Source organism: Cygnus olor, chromosome 24 (assembly GCF_009769625.2).
Source record: "Cygnus olor isolate bCygOlo1 chromosome 24, bCygOlo1.pri.v2, whole genome shotgun sequence".
Taxonomy (NCBI): Eukaryota; Metazoa; Chordata; class Aves; order Anseriformes; family Anatidae; genus Cygnus; species Cygnus olor.
In genome coordinates, this window is record NC_049192.1 from 162714 (window position 1) to 187796 (window position 25083).

General features: G+C 36.6%; 3 protein-coding genes and 1 long non-coding RNA gene across 14 annotated transcripts in view; 1 reads left to right on the forward strand and 3 right to left on the reverse strand.

Moving 5' to 3' along the window:
- Positions 1 to 529, reverse strand: part of LOC121059350 — a 143204-nt gene extending 142675 nt beyond the window's left edge. The window contains exon 1 of the transcript XR_005814506.1: positions 66 to 529. The gene's annotated coding sequence lies outside the window, so the exon portion shown is untranslated. The remainder of the gene's footprint in view (positions 1 to 65) is intronic.
- Positions 530 to 1070: 541 nt separating this feature from the next.
- Positions 1071 to 11890, forward strand: LOC121059210. Its single transcript, XR_005814461.1, has 3 exons — positions 1071 to 1119; positions 1964 to 2105; positions 11666 to 11890. It is a non-coding gene; the product is annotated as an uncharacterized LOC121059210 (long non-coding RNA).
- TSHB (thyroid stimulating hormone subunit beta) lies at positions 2692 to 6132 on the reverse strand. Of its 4 annotated transcripts, XM_040535726.1 has the most exons (5): positions 5952 to 6131; positions 4918 to 5080; positions 3972 to 4125; positions 3026 to 3090; positions 2695 to 2960 (listed from the first exon to the last, which is right to left on the reverse strand). In XM_040535726.1, exons 2-5 carry the CDS (start codon positions 5077 to 5079, stop codon positions 2955 to 2957), a joined length of 387 nt encoding a protein of 128 aa, XP_040391660.1. In that variant the 5' UTR covers position 5080; positions 5952 to 6131; the 3' UTR covers positions 2695 to 2954. The 4 variants fall into 4 exon arrangements, with proteins under 4 accessions (XP_040391658.1, XP_040391657.1, XP_040391660.1 ...); XM_040535724.1 differs by lacking the exon at positions 5952 to 6131 and adding an exon at positions 5569 to 5622 and having other exon boundaries at positions 2692 to 3090; XM_040535723.1 differs by having other exon boundaries at positions 2694 to 3090; positions 5952 to 6132.
- Positions 11891 to 12922: 1032 nt separating the features above from the next.
- The window catches only part of SYCP1 (synaptonemal complex protein 1), a 29011-nt gene continuing 16850 nt past the window's right edge, over positions 12923 to 25083 (reverse strand). For 2 of the 8 annotated variants that reach the window (XM_040535720.1, XM_040535715.1), the window contains exons 17-28: positions 24980 to 25070; positions 24237 to 24299; positions 23853 to 23915; positions 22923 to 22985; positions 21605 to 21721; positions 20857 to 20967; positions 19993 to 20085; positions 19000 to 19074; positions 16509 to 16685; positions 15903 to 16040; positions 15458 to 15544; positions 12923 to 15371 (exon numbers count right to left, since the gene is read on the reverse strand). In XM_040535720.1, the coding sequence (XP_040391654.1) occupies positions 15228 to 15371; positions 15458 to 15544; positions 15903 to 16040; positions 16509 to 16685; positions 19000 to 19074; positions 19993 to 20085; positions 20857 to 20967; positions 21605 to 21721; positions 22923 to 22985; positions 23853 to 23915; positions 24237 to 24299; positions 24980 to 25070 (1222 nt within the window). In that variant the 3' untranslated portion in view covers positions 12923 to 15227. The remainder of the gene's footprint in view (positions 15372 to 15457; positions 15545 to 15902; positions 16041 to 16508; positions 16686 to 18999; positions 19075 to 19992; positions 20086 to 20856; positions 20968 to 21604; positions 21722 to 22922; positions 22986 to 23852; positions 23916 to 24236; positions 24300 to 24979; positions 25071 to 25083) is intronic. The other 6 variants (XM_040535716.1, XM_040535719.1, XM_040535712.1 and 3 more) reach the window with 5 other exon arrangements.

A 25083-nucleotide genomic window follows, 5' to 3' on the forward strand; every position in this document is an offset into this window, starting at 1 on the left:
CCTCCCGCGCGCTCGGCACGCCTGAGGGAGACCCTCCCGCCGGGCCAGGGCCGCCTTCGCCTCACCTTTCGGGTCCCGACGCGCAGGACGCCCAGGACGCCGGGGCTGGCCACCTGCCTTCGAACACGCGATCAGGCGGCGACGGCGCAGGCCGGGGAGCCGAGAACGGGCCGCACCGTCACAGGCCCGCGAGGCGGGCGGCTGACCGCCCGGCGGGGGGCTCCCCGGGCCGGGCTCCGGAGCAGAGCGCCTGCCGTCTTCGGCGGTGCCACGGTCGCCCCGGACCCGAGCCGCTGACAGGCTGCAGGACAAGGAGCCGGCCTCGGCCAGAGCGCGAGACCGCCGGGAGCGGAGCGGGGCGCAGAGCGGCGGCCGCCGCCACCAGCCCGCAGCGAGCCGCAGGGACCCGCGGGGCGGGGGCGGGGCGCGGCCGGGAACAGCTCCGCAATGGCGGCTGGCGCCGCGGCCGGCAGCACTCGCGTGCGGCCCGCGCTCCGCTCTCGCAACGGCTGAGGCGGGGACGACGGCGGGGCCCCGCGCCCGCCCGCCCCCCCCCCCCCCCAGCTGTCGGCACGGCCCGGGATGCGGCGGGGCCGCGCGCCGGGGCCGGGTACGGTACGGCTCCGTCCGCGGGCGACACCGCGCAGCGAGCGCCTGGTGCCGCCTCGCCCCCTCAGTCCCCTCCTCCGGGGCGCTCGCGGGCCCGCCCTGCCGACCGCGCCTCAGCGGGCGGCGCAGTCAGGTTGGGGGGGGGGGCTGTGGGCGCTCCCTGGCGCACGGGCGGCGCTGCGCTCCTGCTCGTGGCGGGCCGCGGAGGCGGGTTCGTCCTTTGCGTGCGAAGCCGAGGAAAGCGGTTTTGCGTCGCGGCCTCCCCGCTCCCCAGCGGCGGGCGTGCCAGTTCGTGCGGGATTGTGCTTCTCAGGGCCGAGCCCAGCACGGCCACCGCCGGCCGCGTTGGAAGAGACCTCCAAGATCACCCAGTCCAACCTCTGACACTAACAAGTCCTCCACTAAACCATATCACTAAGCTGTACATCTGAACGTCTTTTGAAGACCTCCAGGGATGGTGACTCCACCACTTCCCTGGGCAGCCCATTCCAATGCCTAACAACTCTTTCGGTAAAGAAGTTCTTCCTAATATCCAACCTAAACCTCCCCTGGCACAACTTTAGCCCATTCCCCCTCCTCCTGTCACCAGGCACGTGGGAGAACAGACCAACCCCCACCTCGCTACAGCCTCCTTTAAGGTACCTGTAGAGAGCGATAAGGTCGCCCCTGAGCCTCCTCTTCTCCAGGCTGAACAATCCCAGCTCCCTCAGCCACTCCTCGTAAGCCTTGTTCTCCAGACCCCTCACCTAAATGTTGCTTAATAGTAATGTCTTAATTTTTCCTGTTCTAAATATCCTTTTTAAAGGTTTTTCAGCTAACTTTAGAAAGCACTATCTGATCTTAAAGCTTTTGTTTCTTTGCCATTTACCAGGTAATATAATTGCTGTTTCATTGCATAATTACTTCATTTTTTTTCCTATCAAAACTTGGTAGTCCATAGCTCTTTTGCATTTTGTCTCTTGACATTTTTTATAGTTGCCTTGGGGGCTGGGAAATACCAGAGATTCTCACCCCCCAAAAAAGTCTTTTGTAACTTAATTGCTAGCCTCTCTTGGTCCAACTGTTGTAGTAGTCTTGTATATATCTAGCCACATCTGGACAGTTTAAACCAGAGGTGTGAATGACATGTCTGACAGAAGTAGGGTTTCTACTGTTTCTGCAAAATCCTTTGGGTTTTTTATTAATTTTAAATAATGGTTTTAGAGAATTTAAATTTTCAGACTTTGCCTGCAAAGGCATTTCTTTATGCATAAGAGAATTACAGTTTTCACAGAATCTGTGACAAGCATGCAAATGCTGTCGGCTTGTTATTGCAATTGTGCTGTACAAAGCTTTTGCCATTATGTCCTAGCAGATTCCTCTAGGCTTTCACAGAGACCTTGCAGCAGTTAAAATAAAATGAAGATATTTGGATTAGAGTATCAGATTCCAGGAACGGTCATGACAACTGCAAGATTGAAAGCAAGATTTTTCTAAGAAAATTAAATTTCATATCGGTAAGATATGCATCCTGTGAATTCTGGTTCCTTTGTTTACTGTTTAAAGCAAAGTGTGAATGGCATATGTTATTTGTTGGAGAGCTACAATCATATTACTAAAGATGAATTAGCATAAATAGAAAAAATGTACTGTGCATCTCAGTAGTATTTCCGGGTGCTACAGTAAATTTGACCCTCGTAACTTACTAGAGTACAGTCAAACTGACAGGAAATGACCATTTCAGACACTTTTAGCCAGGGATGGGATCATTCCTTTTCTAATATTGCAAATCATTCATGTTTTGTATGTGTCAAACTTTTTGGTTTTCATCTTAATTAAATTGGTTTATAATCACTTTGATTCACCCTAATAGCTTTTCTGAATGCAATATTTGACTTTAAAAATGGACATTAGTAGAATTAAAAAAAAAAAAGTAATGAATTTACAACACTATATAGTGTTAATACTATATATTCTAGTAATACTAGGAAGTTAGTGATAGTTTGCCACACATTGATAATTTCTTGTCTACCATTACTCAGATTAAAATGCAAAGTACAAAAACTTTGGTAATCGGGTTAATAACTAAGGTTTTATTTCTCTTTTTGGTCAGCCCTATTCATGTCTTCAGTGTAGTCCTGCTGTCTATCTATAGTGCTCTTGGATCAGCAGGCATCACATTCACTTGAGCAGATACAGATCAAACTGTGTTTTCATCACTCCTGTTGTAGGTAATAGAGGTGAGGGGCAAAGTTACCACTGAATTCTGTATGTTCTACTTTGTGTTGGGATCAGTTAAACCAGGGGGAAACTAGCTCTCATTCCCAGTGGTTGGTCTAGTACAATCAAAACTTGCCACTGAATCATCAGAGCTAAAGAAAAGGAAACGTTTATTATTTTACATTTATTTCCAAATTCCTGGGTCTGCACTTCTCACCTGTGCATGTTCAGCAAATATGATGGCGCTCAGATCACTTTGAAACTCAGAAGGGGATGGTTGACCTGTGTGGGAAAAGAGAGGGTTCTTTTCTGAGTTTCATTTTAAGTTTGATGGTATTACACCGTAATATAATAATATATATAACAATAATAATAATACCAATTTATGGTAGTATTATTCCAGAGAACAGAGTAGCAAGATTTAAAGCTTCACTGTTTCTTCAATGCTTAGAAAGAGTTACAACTTTTTCAGTGCACTGTAACAGAAAAGAGAGGCTTACTCTGCTAGTGCAAAGACATGAAAAAGTATGCCTAGCAATGCTAATGAACACAGGTCTGGACAACGCTAGCGATAAAGCAGAACTATAGTGTAGATACATAACTGCATGTGCTTAGTTCCAGCTGACTATGCTATAAAGCTAGGGTCCTCAAAAAATGTATTACATACATGGAAAAATACAGTTGCTAATATGAAGGCTGCAAGGATATGTCAGTCTACTGAACTGTTTAATACTGAGAGTATGTGTTGTCCAGTTTGTAATTCTTAGATATATCAAATGTTTTGTCTCTGAGCATCTCTTCGCACAATACCTGGAATTTATGAGCAAGGGTTCATACATACACAGTTATTTCTCCTTCTTCCCTAAATTACATTTTGGTTCTAAATATAAATCTGCAGTCATATGATTCTATTTTTGTGCATTTCACAACATCCAATTCATCAAAGTAATTCTAGTGATACCTCTTTAGAATAAGACTTGTGCACACCAGTTTGCAAACCTGTTATGAAATACAGTTTTATTTATGTTTAATTGTGAGCAGAAAGGTACATTTCTACCACGTTCTGTTGGAAGCTTACATGTTACAGAGCTTCTGTGGTTTAGTGCAATAGTTTGGCCTAACCTTCTCATGAACACAGTCACTATAATCAGTGTTACATTTACCACACTTGCAGCTTATGGCCACAGGGTAGGAATAGTAAGGGATGGTGTGATGAGGACAGCCCGGAATCAGTGCTGTTTGATACAACATCTCTTTGTATGTGCACACGTTTTGGGACAGAGCACTTTTGAGTAGCAGCTTCTTGCCATTGCTGTCCTACAAAGAAAAAAGAAATGCATTGTTTCACAGAAATATACAGAAGCATACATGAGTGTTGAAAAACTTCCTTTGGCATTTTCTCATATGTGCAGAAAGCTAACCTCTTTACACTTAGACTAGTTCTGATATTTTTGGTGTACTTCTGTTTAGACCTTTCACTTTGAATCTGCATGTGACTGGGCATCTCTACACCTCTAGAAATGTTCGCCTTGCTTTTGTGGTTTTAACTAATGTGCTGTTTGGCTCAAAGTGCTATCAGTACTTTGTATTCTGTATTGACTACCTACTGACCAGGGTGGAAGTTAAAATGCAATGTTGAATAGTGAAGCTCAAGCATAGCATTTGGCATGCCTACATGTGAGATATTCTCAACAGCTATCTGTCACAATAGTAGTTCATTGCCTTCACCACCTGGCATATTTGTTGGACTCGAAATTAATCAAGTAATTTACATTAACTAAAAGAGTGACCAAATACAATCTGCTTCTCACTTGTTCCATCCTGATCCCACAAACAGACTAGAGAGGCTCTGCAGCAACAGCAGCAGTCAGTTCGTTGTTATGCCACTGTTGTTATAAACTCCACAGAATTCAGGAGTCTTGGCATTTCTCATCCATACCTTCACAACAAGCTAACTGGATACTCTGACAATAATGTGATTTTTCTGTCTATGACAGACATTTTTAGCCTGAGTAACTTTCACACATTTTTTTCAGCAAGAATAGGCACATCTTTTATAGTGATGGCCTTTATGGGAACAACTGCCTAAAAGAGAGTAACTTCCTGTACCCGAGTCATGCAAAATCCAGCGCAGATGGTGGTGTTGATGGCCAGGCAGTAGGCACATTCCCTTTTCTCCACGTGGATTGTGTACTCTGAAGGAGCACAAAGTGATGCTGTTTGACCAAAAGTCAGGCCAAAGAGGAGAGACATCACAAAGAAGGGATTCATGCTAGACGGGAGGGGGAAAAAAAAAGAAACCCTAAGTAAAATCAGATGTGCCTTGCAGTCCTTTTCTCAGAATTCGACAAGAACAGTTATGATAGTCACAGAGTAGAAGTAATCTCAACTTTTTCAGCTACAGCTTCACAAATTATTTTCAGTATAAGACATATATTTGAAATAGTACTAACCACTGAATAGAAAAGAAGGGTAAATAAGCCAATAACAACATATATGATCATTTTTCCTCACTAAATCATATTACATGGCACTTTTCACCAATGAGTGATAAAATACCGACACAGAAAAATAACAGGAGGTTTTCCTATCCTTCCCTGCTAAAGGATTTGAAAATGTGACATATGTGAGAGAACATGAGCTCTAGAATTAACGAGAGATGCAGAAATAATCTTAGTGGTTTAAAATACTTTTCTAAAGAAAGCATCTTATAAAATGCTCAAGAAAGAAAAAGAAACAGTTGTGCATATATAGACATACCACTGTATTTTTTACTTTCCAATTGGCTTAGAGGCATGGTGAAATGGGAACACTGCCAAGAATTAAATAATAGATTAAAGTAAATTACAATAAAGATCGTCAGCAAAGAGATCAAATCAATGAATCCGCGCTTTATCTGTCTGTTGTGCTGACCTCATTTCCCAGACCTGCTGGGGGATCCCAAGAACAAAGATTTGATTAGCTCCAAGACAATTCCAGGGTCTACTCTATATCTTCTAAACTACAAGTTTTAAATGACAGTGTCTACAAACACATGGACATCACCCTCTAGTCTCTTCCAGCTGTCATTTTCCCATAGCAAAAGTCATTACGCAGTCCGGTTTACCCTGTAGCTGCAATAATGCAAGTCTGGAAAGACCAACCTCTTGTCAGCTGAATTCTTCCCTATTACAGGAACCTGATTCTGCCTTGAGCTGGGAGAGGCAGTGACCCAGCACAAGCTGTGTGTGTGCTTTATACTCTCCAGGCTAATTCCAGGCTGATCTTACTGTTTATATAATTGCATCTGAATTGCTGCTTTCTTATCGCAGAGTCATCTATTGAAAATTCATACTGAACCGCAAAGTAAATGTGATAGGAACAAATGTGTCCATAATATCCTAACCTGGAAACTGGAGCTGGAAATCTAATTATTTTAACAGTCATTCTCTCTCATAGGCTTTTAAACTAACCACTGCTTTTAAAAACCTGTTATTGATTAATTTACTTGCTACATAGGACAGCAACGTCATGACAGAGAGGCTAGCATGGAAATGGAGTCATCCTGAATCACATATGACTAATTCTACCCTTATGTTTTTGGAAAATTTAATAAAGTCTGGTTCACTGCTTGCTCATTACCAGGCAGGCACAAATGAGAGATGCAGCGCTACACACATAAAATAATAAATCTCAAACCAAAGCAATGGCTCTACAGCATGGTTAGGTAAAGCCTGACTTTATCTACTCAAACAAAACATGCAGACAAATCATCTGGCCTTGAACCTACTGAGCAAATACTAAAGGAACAACAATTCACTCTGAAATACTAATTAACAAGGGTATAATCTAGTTTCACTTTGAGAAACCAATTTTTGCAGCACAATGAGAAGCAAAATACTGCACCAACTTCAGTGAAACTGAGATGTCTACTGATAGGGGAAAAACACTTTTTGTTTAGGGTTTGTGAAACACCTGGGAGGAACAAAAGTGAGAAAAGATCAAGTTAGTGTACATGTCTTATTCATTTGGAAATGACATTTTTAGCATATAACTTCTCGGGAATTAAATATAACTGTTTCTGGCTTATAGACGTGAACAAAATATTAATTTTACACTCAGTAACATCTGTCCAGCTAGACTTAGCAACAGAAGTATAACACTTATTTTGGTACTACTCCAATATGATGCTTAGTTTTATATTTTTCTGAGCTTTTTACAATGCAGTTAAACATACAGGCTATATAAGTATAGACATACAAACACACATGTAGATAATGATATATAATACACATATACATGACATATATATGTGTGGGTTTGGTTGTTTAAAACTTTAGTCATGGAAAAGAATGTTCTTCCTTGGAAAACCTTAGGAATATTTCAAAGCAGATAATGATCCTGAAAGGAAAAGGAAACACTTCATAGAACTAAATCCTGGAGAGGACAAAAAGTGCCCAAAATAAGAATTAAAAATAGCACACATTTGTCCTATAAGAAAAGTCCAAATGGCAGAATATTATGTATGACCCTTGCATGCATAGCTGAAGTAGGTACACCTGATTCTTTTCTCTAAAGGTTTCTCAGTGATTTACAAATGTCGCTTTAGGTAGTTGGAGATATGTTTGTATGCACTGGTCTTGACATGGAGAATATCACATCCATGTTTAAAGTGTCCTCAACATACCCTAATTACACTGAATATAGACAGAGGACAGAAGAGAGTATGAAGGCATATATTCTTTGCTGCTTTGAAGTGCTAATTTCTCCAATTAGTGAAAAATAAGTAATTGACTGGGGGGATTAGTAAAAAAAAAAAAAAGGATTAAGCATTTGCTTTAAGAATATTTAGTGAAATGTCTGAAAAGATCAAGAAAAAAAAATCTTAGTGAAGATGAAAAAGAGAATGCAACAGTGAAAACTATAGTAATGAAAAGAAAAGGGAAAAGGGAAAAGGCAAAAGGGAGGGAAGGGAAGGGAAGGGAAGGGAAGGGAAGGGAAGGGAAGGGAAGGGAAGGGAAGGGAAGGGAAGGGAAGGGAAGGGAAGGGAAGGGAAGGGAAGGGAAGGGAAGGGAGGGAAGGGAAGGGAAGGGAAGGGAAGGGAAGGGAAGGGAAAAAGAACTATCAGTAGTTGGGAAAATGTAGAAAACTGGCACAGAAATCTGGACACCGAAAGATAAACTTCTGTCAGGACAGAGGCCAAGAGTAATATCAAGGGATGTTACTAGCTGAAGACAAACTGTTGATGCAGAGTAAGTGCAAAGTCAACGGTAACTACATGTGCATTTGAAAATGTGGTGGCTGACAAACCAACATACACATTTGCAATGAAAGTTGTTAAATAAGATGTAAAACAAATATTTAAAAATTATCACCTCAAAGCTAAGGATCTTTTGCTTGCTACTGCTAATTTCAACAAGTCTTAGAATACTGGGGAAATTTCAAAACATTAAGAAAAGTGCTTATATTATGCCAATATTTAAAGAGAGAATGTTGACCCAGGTAACACTCAACCAGCTAGCCTGACATCTATCACTGATAAATCAGGTAAAATAACAGAAAGTTGATACAGGATTTGAGCAATGAAGAATTAAAGGATGAGAACATAATTAATGCCAGTCAGGATGGTGTTACATAAAATAGGTCATGTCACACAAACCTGATTTCATTCTTTGAGGTGATTATGAATTTGGTTGTTAAGGCAACTACATAGATGTAATGTCCTTAGTTCCATCTGTCTGGAGCCCTACTGTCATGAAAAGTTAGAACTGTTAGGCAGAGTATGCTGAATGCTAGGAATTCTCCATAACTGCAGCAGGCACTATAATTTGAGCAGTGCATTTGTTCATTGAAACTTTTTTTACCCAGCTTCTGAATGTACTGCAGTGCATTACAGAAATATCTGACCAAGTATTAAGAATGAAAATTATTTCATCTGGAAACACAATAAATTAGTCTGAATAGACCTTCAGACTAATGTAACTATTGCTCCTTGTACTCAAGTTATGATCATACTAATACAGATACAGAGAGAACATCCTTCCTATTACCTCTTCTTTCCTGGCATCACCTTAACCTGGCCATTTGTCAGAGATCCACTAAGTATCACCGGAGTGATATACATATTCCTATTTCTTCAGTAATTTACACAAACTATTAAGCTGGTAGAAAAACTTTTCCATGAGCGTCCTGGATATGTCTGTAGGTTTCTTTCACTACAGACCTCTCTAAATATTTGATGGGATTGAGATCCCAGTACCTTTTTGGAACAGCAATACAGTGTGACAACCTATGAGTGCATAAAAAGCTTCTTTCCTACAGTTTGCTAAAATCCATAGTTCAATATCTGATGCTTATGGATTTGTTTCTTTCGTTGCCCCCTTGCTGACCTTCAGACTATTCAGTGATAGAAAGTTTTAATGCGCTTTTCCAGCCAGCAGCTTTGTAGCTGTGTTCTGGAACAGCCAGTTAGGCTTTTAATTATTTATCTTTAACCTTTCTGTTAACTAAACCATTCCATTCAGTCACATCAGTTATTTTACACTTTCACTAAGTGAAAGATAGTATACTGATGTTCTGTAAGAAGTGTTTTAAGTGTTCTCTGTGAACAGAATTTAGAAAACATAAAATTCTTGGGTTTGTTACCCAGGATCTCTGAAATGGGCTACAGAAATTCAGTGCATGCCCAAAGCTTACATGTAGAAATAACTTAGTATGATTCTCCATCACTGACCAATGCCTAAAATAAAAGTAGGAACAATGAAGATAGGTTACCACAAATTCTTCTTACTCACTCTGTTAGTGGCACACACAATGAAAATTTTATAATCTTATGAGCAGGTTAACTTACGGTGCAGAATGGTAAAGTCATGATTCCGCTGCTGGAAAGCAGTGAAGGGGAGAGGCACCTGGGGGTCCTGGTGAACAGCCGGATGACTGTGAGCCAGCACTGTGCCCTTGTGGCCAAGAAGGCCAATGGCTTCGTGGGGTGTATCAGAAGGGGTGTGGTTAGTAGGTCGAGAGAGGGTCTCCTCCCCCTCTACTCTGCCCTAGTGAGACCACATCGGGAATATTGCGACCAGTTCTGGGCCCGTCAGTTCAAGAAGGACAGGGAACTGCTTGAGAGAGTCCAGCGCAGAGCCACGAGGATGATTAAGGGAGTGGAGAATCTCCCTCACGAGGAAAGGCTGACGGAGCTGGGTCTCTTTAGCTTGGAGGAGACTGAGGGGTGACCTCATTAATGTTTATAAACATGTAAAAGGGTGAGTGTCAGGAGGATGGAGCCAGACTCTTCTCGGTGACACCCAATGATAGGACAAGGGGCAGTGGGTGCAAGCTGGAATATAGGAGGTTCCACTTAAATATGAGACAAAACTTTTTTACGGTGAGGGTGACAGAACACTGGAACAGGCTGTCCACGGGGGTTGTGGAGTCTCCTTCTCTGGAGACTTTCAAAACCCGCCTGGATGCGTTCCTGCGTGACCTGATCTGGATGTTCCTGCTCCGGCAGGGAGACTGGACTAGATGATCTTTCAAGGTCCCTTCCAATCCCTAACATTCTGTGATTCTGTGATATAGGCATATAGTATTGTGGATCTTAAAACTGAAACATGTCCATGTTTCCAAACAGCTGAAAATCAGAAGCTAAGCTGATTAAAAACAAACAAAAACAGTTAGAAACAACAACAACAAAAGACAAAATCAGATTTCTATGAGATTTGTATTCTGATAGAGGAATTATTTCCAAGCCCATCTTATTGTAAACCTCCACTGATAAAAGGAAATCAAATCCTAATATGCTGCCATAGGAACAAGCTTTTTTGCCATCAGGTTTTGCATTTAAACAGACTGTGGCTGCTGAATTTTCAAAGCTAATTTCTCTATTGCGAGTCTCTCTGTAATAGCTTGAAACAGAGCTCTTATCTTTTAAATTTGTAGATTCACAGATGACTGCTCTTCTCTTTCTTTCCTAGGATTAGCTGCAGCATATCCTGTCAAGCACAGATTAAAAGGGCAATTCTCTTTGTTGCATATGATATGCCAACAATTTCCACTTACGGTCTGAAAGTACTTCATAGTCCTATTTGTTGTTGTGGCTTCTATGGTGGACCACTTTATATTTGGTTACATTTAATTGGAGAGTGCTAGATGTCAGTTCCTGTTATTCTAAGATATGAAATGTCTACACGCAGGACAAAATTTAAAAAAAATGACAACAAAACCACCACCACCACCAAAGAGAAGCCAGAAGTCTTCTACAGGATTATCAGGAATGAATTACTATGCCCCACAATATCATAACAACACTAAGTGGTAAAAGTCCCAAACAATTTTCATTTTATTATGGTTGTAATGTTTTCCTGATTTGACTGGCAATCTGATAGGCAGGCAGTAGGTAATTAGACAGACTCTTCACTGATGAAGGTCCTGTATGGAGACTTGGCAATATGCATGTACAATTCTTTTTTTTTTTTTTTTTTTTAAGATCCTTGTGGTTTAGAAATTTAATGGAATATTATATGTGCTTTAGAAATAGCTGTCCTTTATAGTAACAATCACACATACCTGAGAATATGTATTTTCTTAATTAAGATTTTAATAACTTTCCTCCATATGTTTGGGGAAGGTTGTTTAAAGCAATTCTGCCTGTACAGTGTCTGATTCAGAAAAATCTACTTTTTAAAGCCAATACAGTAAGCAAATACAGTAGCTAGGACATAAAAGTGCTTCCAAGCACTGGATTTTCAAACTATCCTGTAATACAAACTGAAAAGAAAATCTTTCCCTGCTGTTAAATTAAAAACTAAAGACTGAATTAGTGTGGTTTCCAAGATTTATACAATTAACTTTTTTTTTCCAAATAATTTTATTTTAGCAGGAGGAGCTTATCTAAGGAATTTCAAGACCATTCTGGCTATTACCTTCAACAGCATCACCTTTTCCTCTTTTAGAGAGTCATTCTTAACATGCACAGGAAAAGCATTGCTCAGCATCACAGCACTGACTGAACAAATACTCTCCTGAAACAGGCTGGCTCAACCTTTTTTGAAATGATGTTTTATGAAGACAAGCCTGCATTTCCAAATGTAAAACAAGCACATCATCAGGCACAACAGTTTTCTAAATCTGCTTATTAGAGCACTGAAACACAGTAACATATTCACATATGCCACTACCTGGCAGTGAGGGTTGGGAGTGTTTCATGCCAAGACTAGTGTAGGTCTGCTCTGCTAAATGCAGAACATTTCCTGGATGCCTCTCAAATACCACTAGTGTTGGAAAAAATGCAAGTGGATTGCCATGCAGGCTTTGTACAAACTGTGGAAATGGAAACACAGTAAAGCTGCTGTAGATCATAGGCTTAGGGAGGAGTACTCCTCCATGCCAAGAAGTAATAAATCATTATCTGCACAATCATTATCAATTATATTCTTGCTTATAACATATTTTACACCTCAGACAGAGAAGGCCACATCCACCATAAAACTGATTTGTAAAGATTCAGAATAAAAAGAAATGTAACAAATATATAATGTGTTTGTATTTCATGTTAGTCAAAATACAATTATTTCTCAAAATAGCATTAAAAAAAGGAAAGTCTGTTCAAATAATAACTGTATTTATTGTCACAGGCTAATACACATTTTAAAACCTTGTTAGAAAGGCAGTTAGAAATTAGCTTATCTTGCCAATGCTTTCAGTAAAGCATATATGTATAAATATACATATAAATGTATGTATATACATACATACACGTATTTTTTCATATATATATATATTTATATATATATATATATATATATATAAAAATCTTACTTGTATTAAGTAGAACTAGCCAATAACAAATGTCATGGCTACTATTGGAATTTAGTCTTAAAAACTTTTAACAAAATCCCACAAATAAAAGCATCAATATTCACTACTAGGAATAGCTGCTATCTGGTAGCTTTTAATTTTTAGTGTTTTTTTTTAATTGTGTGCTACCTGAAGGATTCATTTACATTTGCTTTTCCTGTGCAAACTGGTTTAATGCCTAAAATAATGTTGTTTTCAGTTTTACTGTAAGTAAATACAAAAAAACAAAAATACCATTAATACCACTATAGAAAACTTACAGGAAATTTAGTCACCTAGGAAGGATGTAGAGTTGTACTTGCCTCATACTATGCCTGTTTCTGTTTCCTGTAAGTTTTCTATAGTGGTATTAATGGTATTTTTGTATTTTTGGCAAATAATTTATACAAAAAATGCATACTCGTGGTATCAGACTGCCAAAACATCACTGGAGAATAATGTAGTCCAAATTGGCTACGTTACATTTGAGTCTAGACATGGGCAATACACCCTTCTAATTGTTCAAGTGGAAAAAAGACTTTTCTCCACCTTCAAGACATTTTAAGTACTACAAGACTCATTGTAACATGTACAAACTTAAAATAGTTCAGTAGCATTTTTAATTCTTCCTGTTCATGTTTCTTATAATTTCTTCTCGGACAATGTCAGATACGAGGTATATATATACACCACTATACAGGAAATCATGCTTGACAGATGACAAGAAAAACATGTAAAATCTCAATAAATATGTATTTATTTACTTACCTTTCCACAGGAAGTCATTCAAACCACATTTTCTGGAATAAGTGAAGTTATAAATGTGTGTAAGCTAAGCTTGATGTGGATTTTGGATCTTAACTTGAATATTGCAAAATTATAACTTACAGATCTATATGTGAGCCACAGCTGAGAACACTAGGTAGAAGTCTCTTATACTTTGAAATAACTTGACTTTTTTATTTTTGATTACTCCGTAACTACCTTAGAAGTCAAATCTGCATATCTGTTGAAGATAACAATAGCAACAGTCAAAACTAGAAATGTGCTATCTCGAAATGAAGTAACAAACATTGACAGGTATTTAGATCTTGTATAAAACACCAACCCCTATTAAAATAAATGACACATGGCACATACATGTTGTGTTTCCTTGCGTACATTTTCTTTTTCCTGCTAAGTAGGTAAAGAGAGATTAGCGAGTGACATCCCAAACTGAACTGGAGAATAACTGACTTTCAATGACATTCTATGTACATGATAAATAATGTACATGTGAGAGGCTTAAAGGGATTATTTTACACTACTTCTTGTAAAATAATCTTTTTTGAAAGGAACAGACATCTGAAACTTGTGTTTTATAAGCAACTGTTCTTTGTTTGGTCTAATTTACACTGTTCAAGTAGATACATCATAAAATCAGTATTCTGCAAATGTATGAAATACATTTCCAGCAAGAAAAGTCGTTCTAGTTTCTCAGAAAATTTTCTTGCATAGCACATTCAATTTCCAAATATGGAGGGAAAAAACGGTACATTGTTTCAGATCTTTGGAAAATATTTATCAGTAAATAGTAATTTAATATGAATTAAATACATAAAAAATATTATGAATATCACTGCTCAACAGGTAAGTCAGAAGGAACCCGAAATACTAACTTATACATAAAACTGCTGCGGAAAACTAATGGAATACATGTTTTGCTACCAACTTCAGATGAATCCAGGATTTTTATTTTTCTTACTATTTTTAAGATGTACCTGCAGTTTTCTTGTTATCCTTAGGCTCTGAAGCAGGTTTTTGTTGTTGTGGAACCAAGATTAATTAAAGATTAATGCAGAAATATATGTTATTCTATTCTTATGCTTACATGAGAGAAACTGTTAGTTCTTAGGAAAGCGGTCTGGTGATTTATATATGTGTTCTAATAAATAAAGTAACAACAACAGATGGTTCCACAGTTTATGCTTCAAATTAACAATGTAATGACATCTTACTACTGTGTTTACACTCTTAAAATATGTGTATATATTTTGTTCCTAATGAAGGTGAAATCTTCTTATACCTATGTAATACTATTGAAAATCCAATTTTAAAAGTTCCAAAACTGTTCTAACATACCAAAGTAGTAGCTATTGCAAACAAAACAGTCTAAAAAGACAGTTCTGACATTTACTATGAAAGAAAAAGCAAGACAATTTCACATAAAAATGCATGCATTTTAGCAGCTTCAGCGTTTCATTTACTAAATAATATCCTTTTGTTAATCATATGTTAAGAAAAAGAGAGCAAATTTTACATAACAGAACTGAAGTTTGTTACAGCCAGTATTTCTAATGCCAGATTTATTTTTTTTGAAACAGCTTTCTTCATATTTGGACTAATTTCAAAAAAGACTTTTTATAGTATAGTGAATGAAATGTTTAAAATGCTCAACAGATTGCAGTAGTTCCATGTCTATAAGGTTTATCTGTAAAAAGAAAATTAATGTAGTATTAAACATACTGAACAAGACAGAAAAATGCAACAATGTACTAACTCTCAAAGAATAACAACACTGTGGTTGCACTAATCAAATAATGCTGGGCACTAGTCATTTTTTTATTTTAAGTAAAGAGTTTTTCAGCTTCTTTAATTTTTCTTTTCCTGTCCATTTTGGAAACTGCAGTCCACCCAGCCTCTCTCATTTTTCTCACAGTTGTAAGTTTCAGTGCAGAGCCTGGAGCTTTCAGGTTTGATGTAGTCGGTTTCTGAGAAGAAAAAATAAAGCCATCCATTAGTTTCTAAAACAAATTTGATCTACTGTTCATTTTGATGTGAAGAAAAGGTAACATACCTTTTTTGGTGTCATGGCATATAATTGTGAAGCTTGTGGATAATCTTTGTATAATTTTTTAAACATTTCTTCCTCTGAAACTATGCTCTTAAATTAAAAAATGAAAGTTAATTATATTATATTCAGAAATCTCTTTTCTTTCCCCTTAGGAATACTGCAGTATGAAAAAGAAAGTTAAGATATCACTATGAAACTTCAACAGTTCCAATAAAAACAATGTAAAAAATCATTATAAAACTGAATATATATTTTTATATTGCAGTATTCTGTCATAAAGTTACTAATTATGTACATATAAATACATTTCCAGAAAGAACCAATGAAATAAAAAAAATCACTCATAAATAGATTTGTATACAGAAGCCCACATGCCGTATTTACATTCTTATATACGTTAGTGTGCATAAAGAATTATTAACCATGCTATTTGTTCTCAGATTTTTACCAGGAGGTCACTATGTTCAGAGCTATCTGACTGAGCATCCAGCTGCAGAAGTACTTTTTGCTTTTTCCTCTGTTCTGAAAGCAGATTTGTGCTTTCACTTTGCATTTTATGTACTGGGGGAGTCTTTACAATATATGTCTGCAAAAGAAAAAGATGGCATTTAAAATTACATTTTCAATGGTAATTATGGAATCAAAAACTAAACGGACAGAATATCCAGGCAGACAACAGAGAGATACTGTTTAACAATTATCTTTCCATTCAAAGCATGAAACAAAGATCCAAACAAATCAATTAAAAAAAAAAAAGTTCTTCTGTGGAAGAACTGAGTTTTACGGCACACTATATCTAATCTCTTTAAGCTCATCTAAAAAAATTCATTTGTTATTTTGAACTGTAGTCACTATGTACATACTATAACCAACATTTATGAAAATGCAAACAAACAAGCTTGCAGGAAAAAGTTTTCAGAAAGACACTGATAATGAGTGACATCAAGAATAAGATTGTTTTTACTTAAATAGTTTTTTTTCAGTAGAAGTTAAATAGAGAAATAAATAGTAGGAAAAATAAAACAAGAACAATTCACTATCATGAGTTACAAACCTTTAATAATCGACTACCCAAGGGACTTTTTGCAGGTGCTGGAGGAGATGTTTTTTTACTTTCCGTCATGTTGACTTTTACAGGAATATTTTGAGACAATATTTTTTTTACATTAATAGATGTACAGTCCAGATCTAAATGAGGTTTAGGTGTCTCAGTAAAATGAGTCTGTGTTTTCTAAAATTAAAAAAGGTTTAAATTAAAAGCATTTCAATGTCTTTTGGCCAGCGTGTATTACTTATCATGGAACTTAATCTAGATTGCTTATGTACATATTACCAATTTTTAAAATTATTTAACGATAACATTAAAACTACCTTGTGCTTCTTTTCATTTTCAGGAACCATATTTTGGAGGTTTCTTTCGCAAAATTCTCCAAAGAGAGTTGTGGGATAGGTAGTAAATGTTTTATTTTCTAGTTATTATTTCACTCAAGTAAACGGAAACATTTTTGTTTATTGAAGTTAGTGTTCCTTCACTGACTTTTTAAATTCTATTTCGCATTTCTCTTGCTAGCTGAAGAATACTATATAGCAGTCACAAAATCACAGAGTCACAGAATAGTTAAGGTTGGAATGGACCCAGAGATCCTCTGGTTAACATCCCTGCACACAGCAGAGTGTACTAGAGCAGGTTGCTTGCAACAGTGTCCAGCTGTGTTTGTACATCTCCAAGACTCCATGGCCTCCCTGGGCAACCTGCTCCTATATTCTATTACTGTTACAGTAAAAGTTTTTTTTCTTGTGTTTGAATGGAATTTTTTGTACTTCATTTTGTTTCTATTGTTTCTTGTCCTTTCCCTAGATACCACTGAGAAACATCTGGCTCCATGTTCTTTGCCTCCTCCCCCACCCCCAGGTACTTACACACACTGATAATATGCCCCTGAAATTTGTCTTCTTGAAGCTAAACAATCCCAACTGTCTCAGTCCTTTTTTCTATGTCAGATGCTGCGATCTGTTAATCATCTTCATGGCCTTTTGCTGGACTTGCTTTAGTATGTCCATATCTTTCTTGTACTGGACAGCCCACAACTGGAAATAGTGCTTTAAATGTGGTCTCACCAGTGCTGAATATAGTAAAAAGATCACCTCCCTTGACCTTTCTTTACCACAAGGTCACATCCTGTCTCATGTTCAACCTGTCCACCAGAACCCCAAGGCTTTTCCTGCAAAGCTGCTTTCCAGTTGGTCAGCCCCCAGCCTGTACTGGTTCGAAGAGTTATTGTATCCTTCGTGCAGGATTTCAGATTTCCCTTTGTTAAAAACTTTATCAGATTCCTGTTCAGCCATTTATCCAGATCCCTCTGAAATCATCCGCTCTATCAAACCTCCCAGTTTTGCATCATCTGCAAACTAACTGGGGATGAATTCTGTCCCATCACCTACGTCATTAATGAAGATATTAAACAGTATTGGACCCAGTATCAACCCCTATGGTACATCATTAGTGACTGGCCTCCAGTTGGACTTTGTACCATACTGATTGTAATCCCTTGAGCCCAGCAGTTAAGCCAGTTTTCAGTCTACCTTACTGTCCACTTATCCAGCCTAAACTTTATCATTTTGCCTGTGGAGATGTTGTGGGAGACAGTGTCAAAGCCTTATTAAGCTTGAGATAAAGAACTCCCAGTGTTCTCATATTCCTAGCCAGTCATCTCACCACAGAAGGCAATCAGGTCGGTTAAGCAAGATTCCCCCTTCACATAAATCCATGCTGACTACTCCCAATCACCTTGTCCTTCGTATGTTTGGAAATAGTTTCCAGGATTATTTGTTCAATCACCTTCCCAGGGATTGACGTAGGGTTGACCAGCCTATAGTTCACCAGATCCTCTGTCTTGCCCTTCTTGAAGATAAGAATGAAATTTGTTTTTTTCGTCTCCTCAGGACCCACCCCTAGTCACCATGACATTTCAAAGATAATTGAGAGTGGCCATTACAAAATGATACTGGCCAGCTCCCTCAGCACCTATGGGTGTATCCCACCAGGTCCCATGGACTTACATTTGGCTAGTTTGTTTAAAGATTCCCTAACCTGATCCTCCTCCACCAAGGGTAAGTCTACCTTGTTCCTGATTTTCCAGGTCCCACTGAGTACCGTAGCCTTTTTTCCATGTCGTTTGTTACCAAAATTCCTGCCACATTCAGCAGCAGGTCCTGTAGAAGCCTTTCTTGCTGCCCTTCATGTCTATTGTCAGTTTTAAATCAAGATTGGCCTTGGCTTTCTTAGCATTATCCCTGCAGGCATTAACAGGTCTTCTTGTGGCTTTAATCTCTCCTTGCTCCCCTCACACTTACCTACTCAGGAGTAATATAAAACATTCACTACCACCAGGAATTATACATAATGACTTCAGGGAGCATCAAGCTCTCATTTCAAGACAGCAAGACCTAGAATCAGAAACTCATTTCACAGTTATCATTGTTATAGTGCATATGACCAGGCCAAGCATGTCACCCACACTGCTACCTTAAATATATAAATATACCTTCTCTTCAATTTCTACTTTAAGCTGCTCCTTAAGGGATGACAGTTCACTTTTCAAACATGACAGTTCGCTTTCCTAAAATCAATTAGAAGAAACCAATGGAAAGGGTTAGCTATGCTTAACCTGGAAAAAAGAAAATCGCCCAAATGAGACATTATTTCATATTCATTATAAACAAAAGAAAATTCCATTTGTTCAATAGAGCTAATTTAACCATAAAGTTACTATGCTGAGTGGCATTTACAATTCACTTTTAGAGATAATTCAATCACTAAAATAACACATGATCAAAGAAGTTGATTTTTCATCATATAAAAATAAATTCAAAAGAATAAAAAAAATATTGGCTTGATGTGTCACACCTTCTCTAAAAAGTCTAATAAAAACACGCTGTAAAGAATTATTCTGTGAAGGGAAACGTTAGAAAAATACTATATTTTAAATAGCTGTTATAAAACTACACTTTCATGAAAGTCTTGAGGGGTTGTTGACTCTCGGAACATTTCTCAAAGCTAAGGTTCCCAGAAAGGAAAAAAAAAAAAAAAGTGATACAACTCTAGAGTTGAAGTTTTGTTTCTTTTAAAAAGAGCTGAAGTACTACTAAGAGTTACTTGGCCACAACTGTTCAAAGCAAGAACTAAAATACTTGTGAGAAGGGGATAAAAAAATCAAAATGTTTAATACTAAAATTTTGTAAGCAGACAGTGATGTTAGAACATAATGCACTATTAGAAAAAGTAGACAGAAAAGCACAGCTACTTTAAGTAAGCTCTAGAAAATTAGTATTTTAATGTACATATTAAAATCTGTAAGAAATTATAGTACACAGAAATTGGTGAGTTGTTCCTTGCTGTTCAGTCACACTAAATCAGATACTTAAAAAACAAGGAGCAATAAATAGGAAAAAATCTAATATTACATTTATAATTATATTACCCTTTTAGGACAGCAACCCCTCCATTTAGTTATTCAGTGCTCAAGAGTATGCCTTACCAAAGTTCTTTTCAATGACAACTGCTCTTGCTCTTTTATCTTACATAGTTTTAACTCTGTATCTTTTTCTTCAACCATTTTATCATATTCATGCTGTGTTAAAAAAAAAAAAAAGTTATTTGACTAAATGTTACAATTATAGACCTATCTAGTCTTAAGACATTACTCATTTTTTTGAAATAAAGCTCTTCTGGAGCTTCAGAAAGCACTATGAACAAACATGGACACTTCTGCAGAAACTGTACAACAGAAAATGCACAAGCAGTGTTATTTTGTGGGGCAATAGTGTTTTATTTCTAGGCAGCATTATGCATGTTATCTGCTAATTCTACTGCAAAACACAGTAGAAAATGACAAAACTAAGTTATACTGCTGAAGTTCACTAAATAATCTCCTCATAAAAAGAGGCCCAAATTGATATTGAAAAACATTACATTAGGACAGTATCAAATGAAGTCAGAATATTAAAAAAAAAAAAAAAAATCCTGCAAAGCACAAAAACCTACACGCTCCTTTTTTTCAGTCTCCAAATATGATACTATGAAAAAAATGCAGCCTGCAAGACATCTTCAAAAGGCCAGTGCCACCACCACGTCTTACCTTAAAAATTACTGGGAATTCCAAGGTGCTACTAGTTCACATCATGTTAAGATTCCCAGAAATTTATATAAATGGAATTTATCTGCCAGTAAACATGCTTTCAAAATATGAAGGTGAATTTACTTTTAGATGATGAAAAGTCAAGTGTGTTAAACCTCATTATCCTAGACTCAGGTCTTTATTACCAAGTTTCACTTTCTAATTTGTAAATTCTGGTTTTGAAAGGTTTTTATTTATCATACTATCACACATTAGAAATCTTACTTTGTGCTTTTCCATAAGTGCCATCATTTCAGTTATCTTGTGTTGACATCGGATGTCCATTTCTCTCTGTGTTATTGTTGCTTCATCAGCAAGTAACTTCATCTTTTCTACCTGTTAGTATCAACTTTCTTTTAATTCATGAACAACTAAGAATAACATATTAAAAAAATCTTAGTTACATTTCTTCCCACCTCTGTGTGTACAATCTATATAGTCTCATTTAGCGTAGTTTTCATTTGCTTTCAAGATCCTTTTCAAATCCTGAATCTTTTATACACTTTGTTAAAATGGGCAACTAAATCTAGATTAAAAGTACCTCCATTCTTCCATGGCAGATAAGTGTCATTTTGAACCACAAGGCCATTTCAAGCACTCTGCCCTACCATTTTTTGATATTATCATCAAGAAAGTGTGGGCAGGAAAACACTAATACGAGGAAAGTTATAATTTTTTTTTCTTATTCTGTACTTATACCAAGAATAGAATTTCTAGGGACAATATCCTGACAAAAAGATTTTTTATTTAGGTTCTTATTTTTAAAGACACATACAAATGCTTCAACCTAAAGAATCTAGTATTCTAAAGTTTTGCTCGCAGGCATACACAAGAAGTTCCATTTATGTTTATAAGACTGCTGTGTAAGTGCAAGGAATCTCACTGGTATAGCTTCATAAAATATAACAAGAATTGATAAATTTCTTACATCAAAAACTAACTAAAAGTTGCAGTAAAAATTAACAACTCTCACCTCTTCAAGCAATTTATTTTCGGTTACTCTTTTTGCTTCAATTTCTCTTTTATACATGTCAACTGTTTCCTTATGTTGATTTTTCATATTTTCCATCTCTAGCTGTAGTTTATTCACCTTTTGAGAATGGAGAATTATTGCTGTTACTTGTTCAAAAATAAATATGTCAATGACTTTATTTTTCATCTTATTTTCAAGTTGAGCCACTCTGTACTTTTCAGGTATGTGTACTGTTTCCTATTTAATGTTCGTTTTTTTATCATAGAGTTGAACTTTGGTCTGAAGGTAGTTAGAAACTACAGCAACACCAGAAAAGGGAAGGCAGCCCATAATAGCAGTTCTGTGCATCACTGTCAATAAAGCAGTCCTAAAACTAGAGCAAGTGAATCACAAAGAATCATTAAGATATAAAGGAATAACCCGTTAATGATCTGACAGTATTCTGCCTTTTGTACAAAGAGCCCTTTAGTATTGCTGGCATGGAATGCAAGGTAAGAAAATGAAGCATAATTAATAGTCTCCTAAGATCTGGGAGTAGGACTGTATTATGTTTATGATTAAATCTTTCAAATTGTGAAATGAAGAAACAGATTATTTATAAATAATTTATTTTCAGAATTTTATTTAATTCTAAAAAAGGAGAAACTCCTTTTAGCTGCTGATATTAATAAGAATTTGGTATGAAAAAAATAGTAAAAGCCTATTCCTGAGAAGCCACTCTAAACGCTGTAAATTCTTAAAAAATATTGAGATGGAGATTTTATTTCCTGCCTTGCAAATCCATTTAAGATTTTAACATTTTTATGATATGTTTTCCTACCAAGTATTTATTTTGATTAGTTTGTCCTTTAACTTTCTCATGAGAGTACCCTCAAACAGTCCCCATCTTTCCTGAAGTACCCAAAAGTGGACACAATATTCTAATATTCAAATAAAGGACTTACCATAGCAGAACACAGTAAAGGAGCTGCCTAAAGTAAATAATACATGCATTTCTTTTAATGTTTTTCTCTTTCAATGGAGTGACATCACTGAATAACGTTCGGTATACTATCAACCAAAAAACAAAGGGACTTATTGGGAACGTAACTCCTTGATATATGAAGTCTCTCTCTTACACGTCTGATAGCCCCATATCTAATTATTAGAAAATGAAGCATCTTCCAAAAATCAAGTGCTTATCTCTGTAAAATCTGTATCCCAGATCCATAAAGCAATTAAGAATGTGTTCAACATGTTTTATAATGAATTACATAGGGACTTAGAAATTCAGTCTTTGTGCTTTACCCTTATCTTACACGACATGAATTAAACCTACCTTCCCTTCATAAATACTTGTTTTCTTGCTTTCTGCAGTCATTTTCTTTTTCAGCACCTTGTTCTGTTAAAATTAAGTAAAACAATCACTATAATAAGTTAATAGTATTATGCAATGATTTAGCCTCATAGTAGGTCAGAATCCTCAAAATTCTAGCTTTCAGCAAGCAAATAAATAACTGTCTTCTCATTGTAGTACAGTTCAGGTTCTAGAACAATTTTCCAAACAAAAGTGTTCAACTGCTTTAATAATATTGCTCCTTACTCTTCATGACTTTATGAAAGACTCCTAATGGGCAACAACAGAAAATAAGGAAAGAGGGTGCAGAATAGGAAGAAAAACTAAGATGCATCATTCCTCTTGCTTTTGTTCTACAGAGCTTATATATAAATAAATTTACTCCCGTGCTGCGCTATAATGAAAGAACAGATATAATAATCAATTGATTCTAAGCAGATGATTCAGGGATTTTATTCTGGGCAAGTTCTGCCAACTAAAAACGTACAGATGTCATGAAAAAAAAAGTGTATGTTTTTACAATACAGTTACTGACAATTTGTCCTTATGTACAAGTCTTTTCTATTATCGGTAACTAAAATAGATCATTATGCCAAGTGTGATACCATGGATTGATGATACCATATCCTAAATGAAAATAATAAAAGTTTACTGAAGACTCTTTAAAAAGTTTACTATAATTGCATTTCACAAAAGTAAGAATAATTTTATAATTTATAATTTTATAAATTTATAATCAAGTAATTCCAAAGGTAACTCCTTAGTTTGCTCAGAGGTAAGGTAGGAAAGGAAACGTTCTAACTTACATAGCTATATCTGAAGAAATCACACCAGACTAAAATTTTTGAATAGTAACAGTAACCTCAAAATACCGTGTTTTATGTATTTGAGACTTTTAAAAAATGCATTTACCTCCTGTTGCAGCTCTTCAATATACTTTGTTTTATTTTCCACCTGTTTCTTCAAATTATTCAACTACAAGAGATATTTCAAACGTTAATTTATAAACTCTTAAAAATGACTCAATGTGTTAGACATTACTGTCAAAGTTCTTAAATATGCATTTGCACAGGTCCAATTAATTCCAGTGGGACTGAAACACATGCCAACACATTGCAACGACTGGAGTTTTGACCATGCAGTACTACAAGAAACAGACATCAATTTTAACAGCAGCTAACCAGATCTTCAGTGGTTATTGAGCTTACGGAGAAAAAAAAAAAAAGTAGCTTCATGATTTAAAAAATTAGCTTGCATGAAATTACCTACGGTCCACAAAAAATTTAAATTTCTTACCTTATTGTCTAGAATCTTCAACTGCCTTTCCTTTCTTGAAATTTCATTTTCAATACTCTTAGTCTGGAATTATAATTGTAAATCTAGTCAAACCATTATCAGAACTTTTGTACTATCTTAAAGAAGAAAAGCGCATAATCACAGAATTACTACTAATTACTATGTTACAATTTCAAAGCAGTTCTGTCAAAAAGAATTAGATTTATTCCCATTTTGTATGTTTGATAAAAAATTAATTAATTAAATTAAGCAACTATCTCGTGCCCTGAATATCTTCTTTGAATTTTATGATAAAATTTTGAAATCCACTGTGATGTTAAAAAAGCAGGTGTGCTTTGACAATACAATAAGAAAGTAAAAATATTTAAACAAATTCAAACTCAAACTCATATTATTTATTGAAAGCTAATCTGGATGCTATTCATCACTAAATGGGTAAATGGAAATAATAAATAAAATGAGGTTCTATGTTTGCCTAAAATATAACAAATTTGGACTCTTAAGCTTCCATATAAAGATTAAACATCCCAGTGAATGTCCTTGTCTTTTAAACTGGAAGAGCTCAAAATACGTATATATGGTGACTCAATTCATGGAAGCACTGAAAGAAGAAAACCATTTTAAGAGATAATATCCCTAGGTAGAGCTTTGCATAAAAAGATATTATATACATTTTACATTTAGATTATGTCCTACAGGTAACGTTATATATGTTATATATTTCAAATGATAAAGCATATTACATGGCATACATTTTCTTCACTTTCATCCAGTTTGCTTTTAATCTCTTCACCCTTCTTTGCCATCTTCTCCTTCAAAGACTCTAGTTCATTTCTAAATGCCAAAT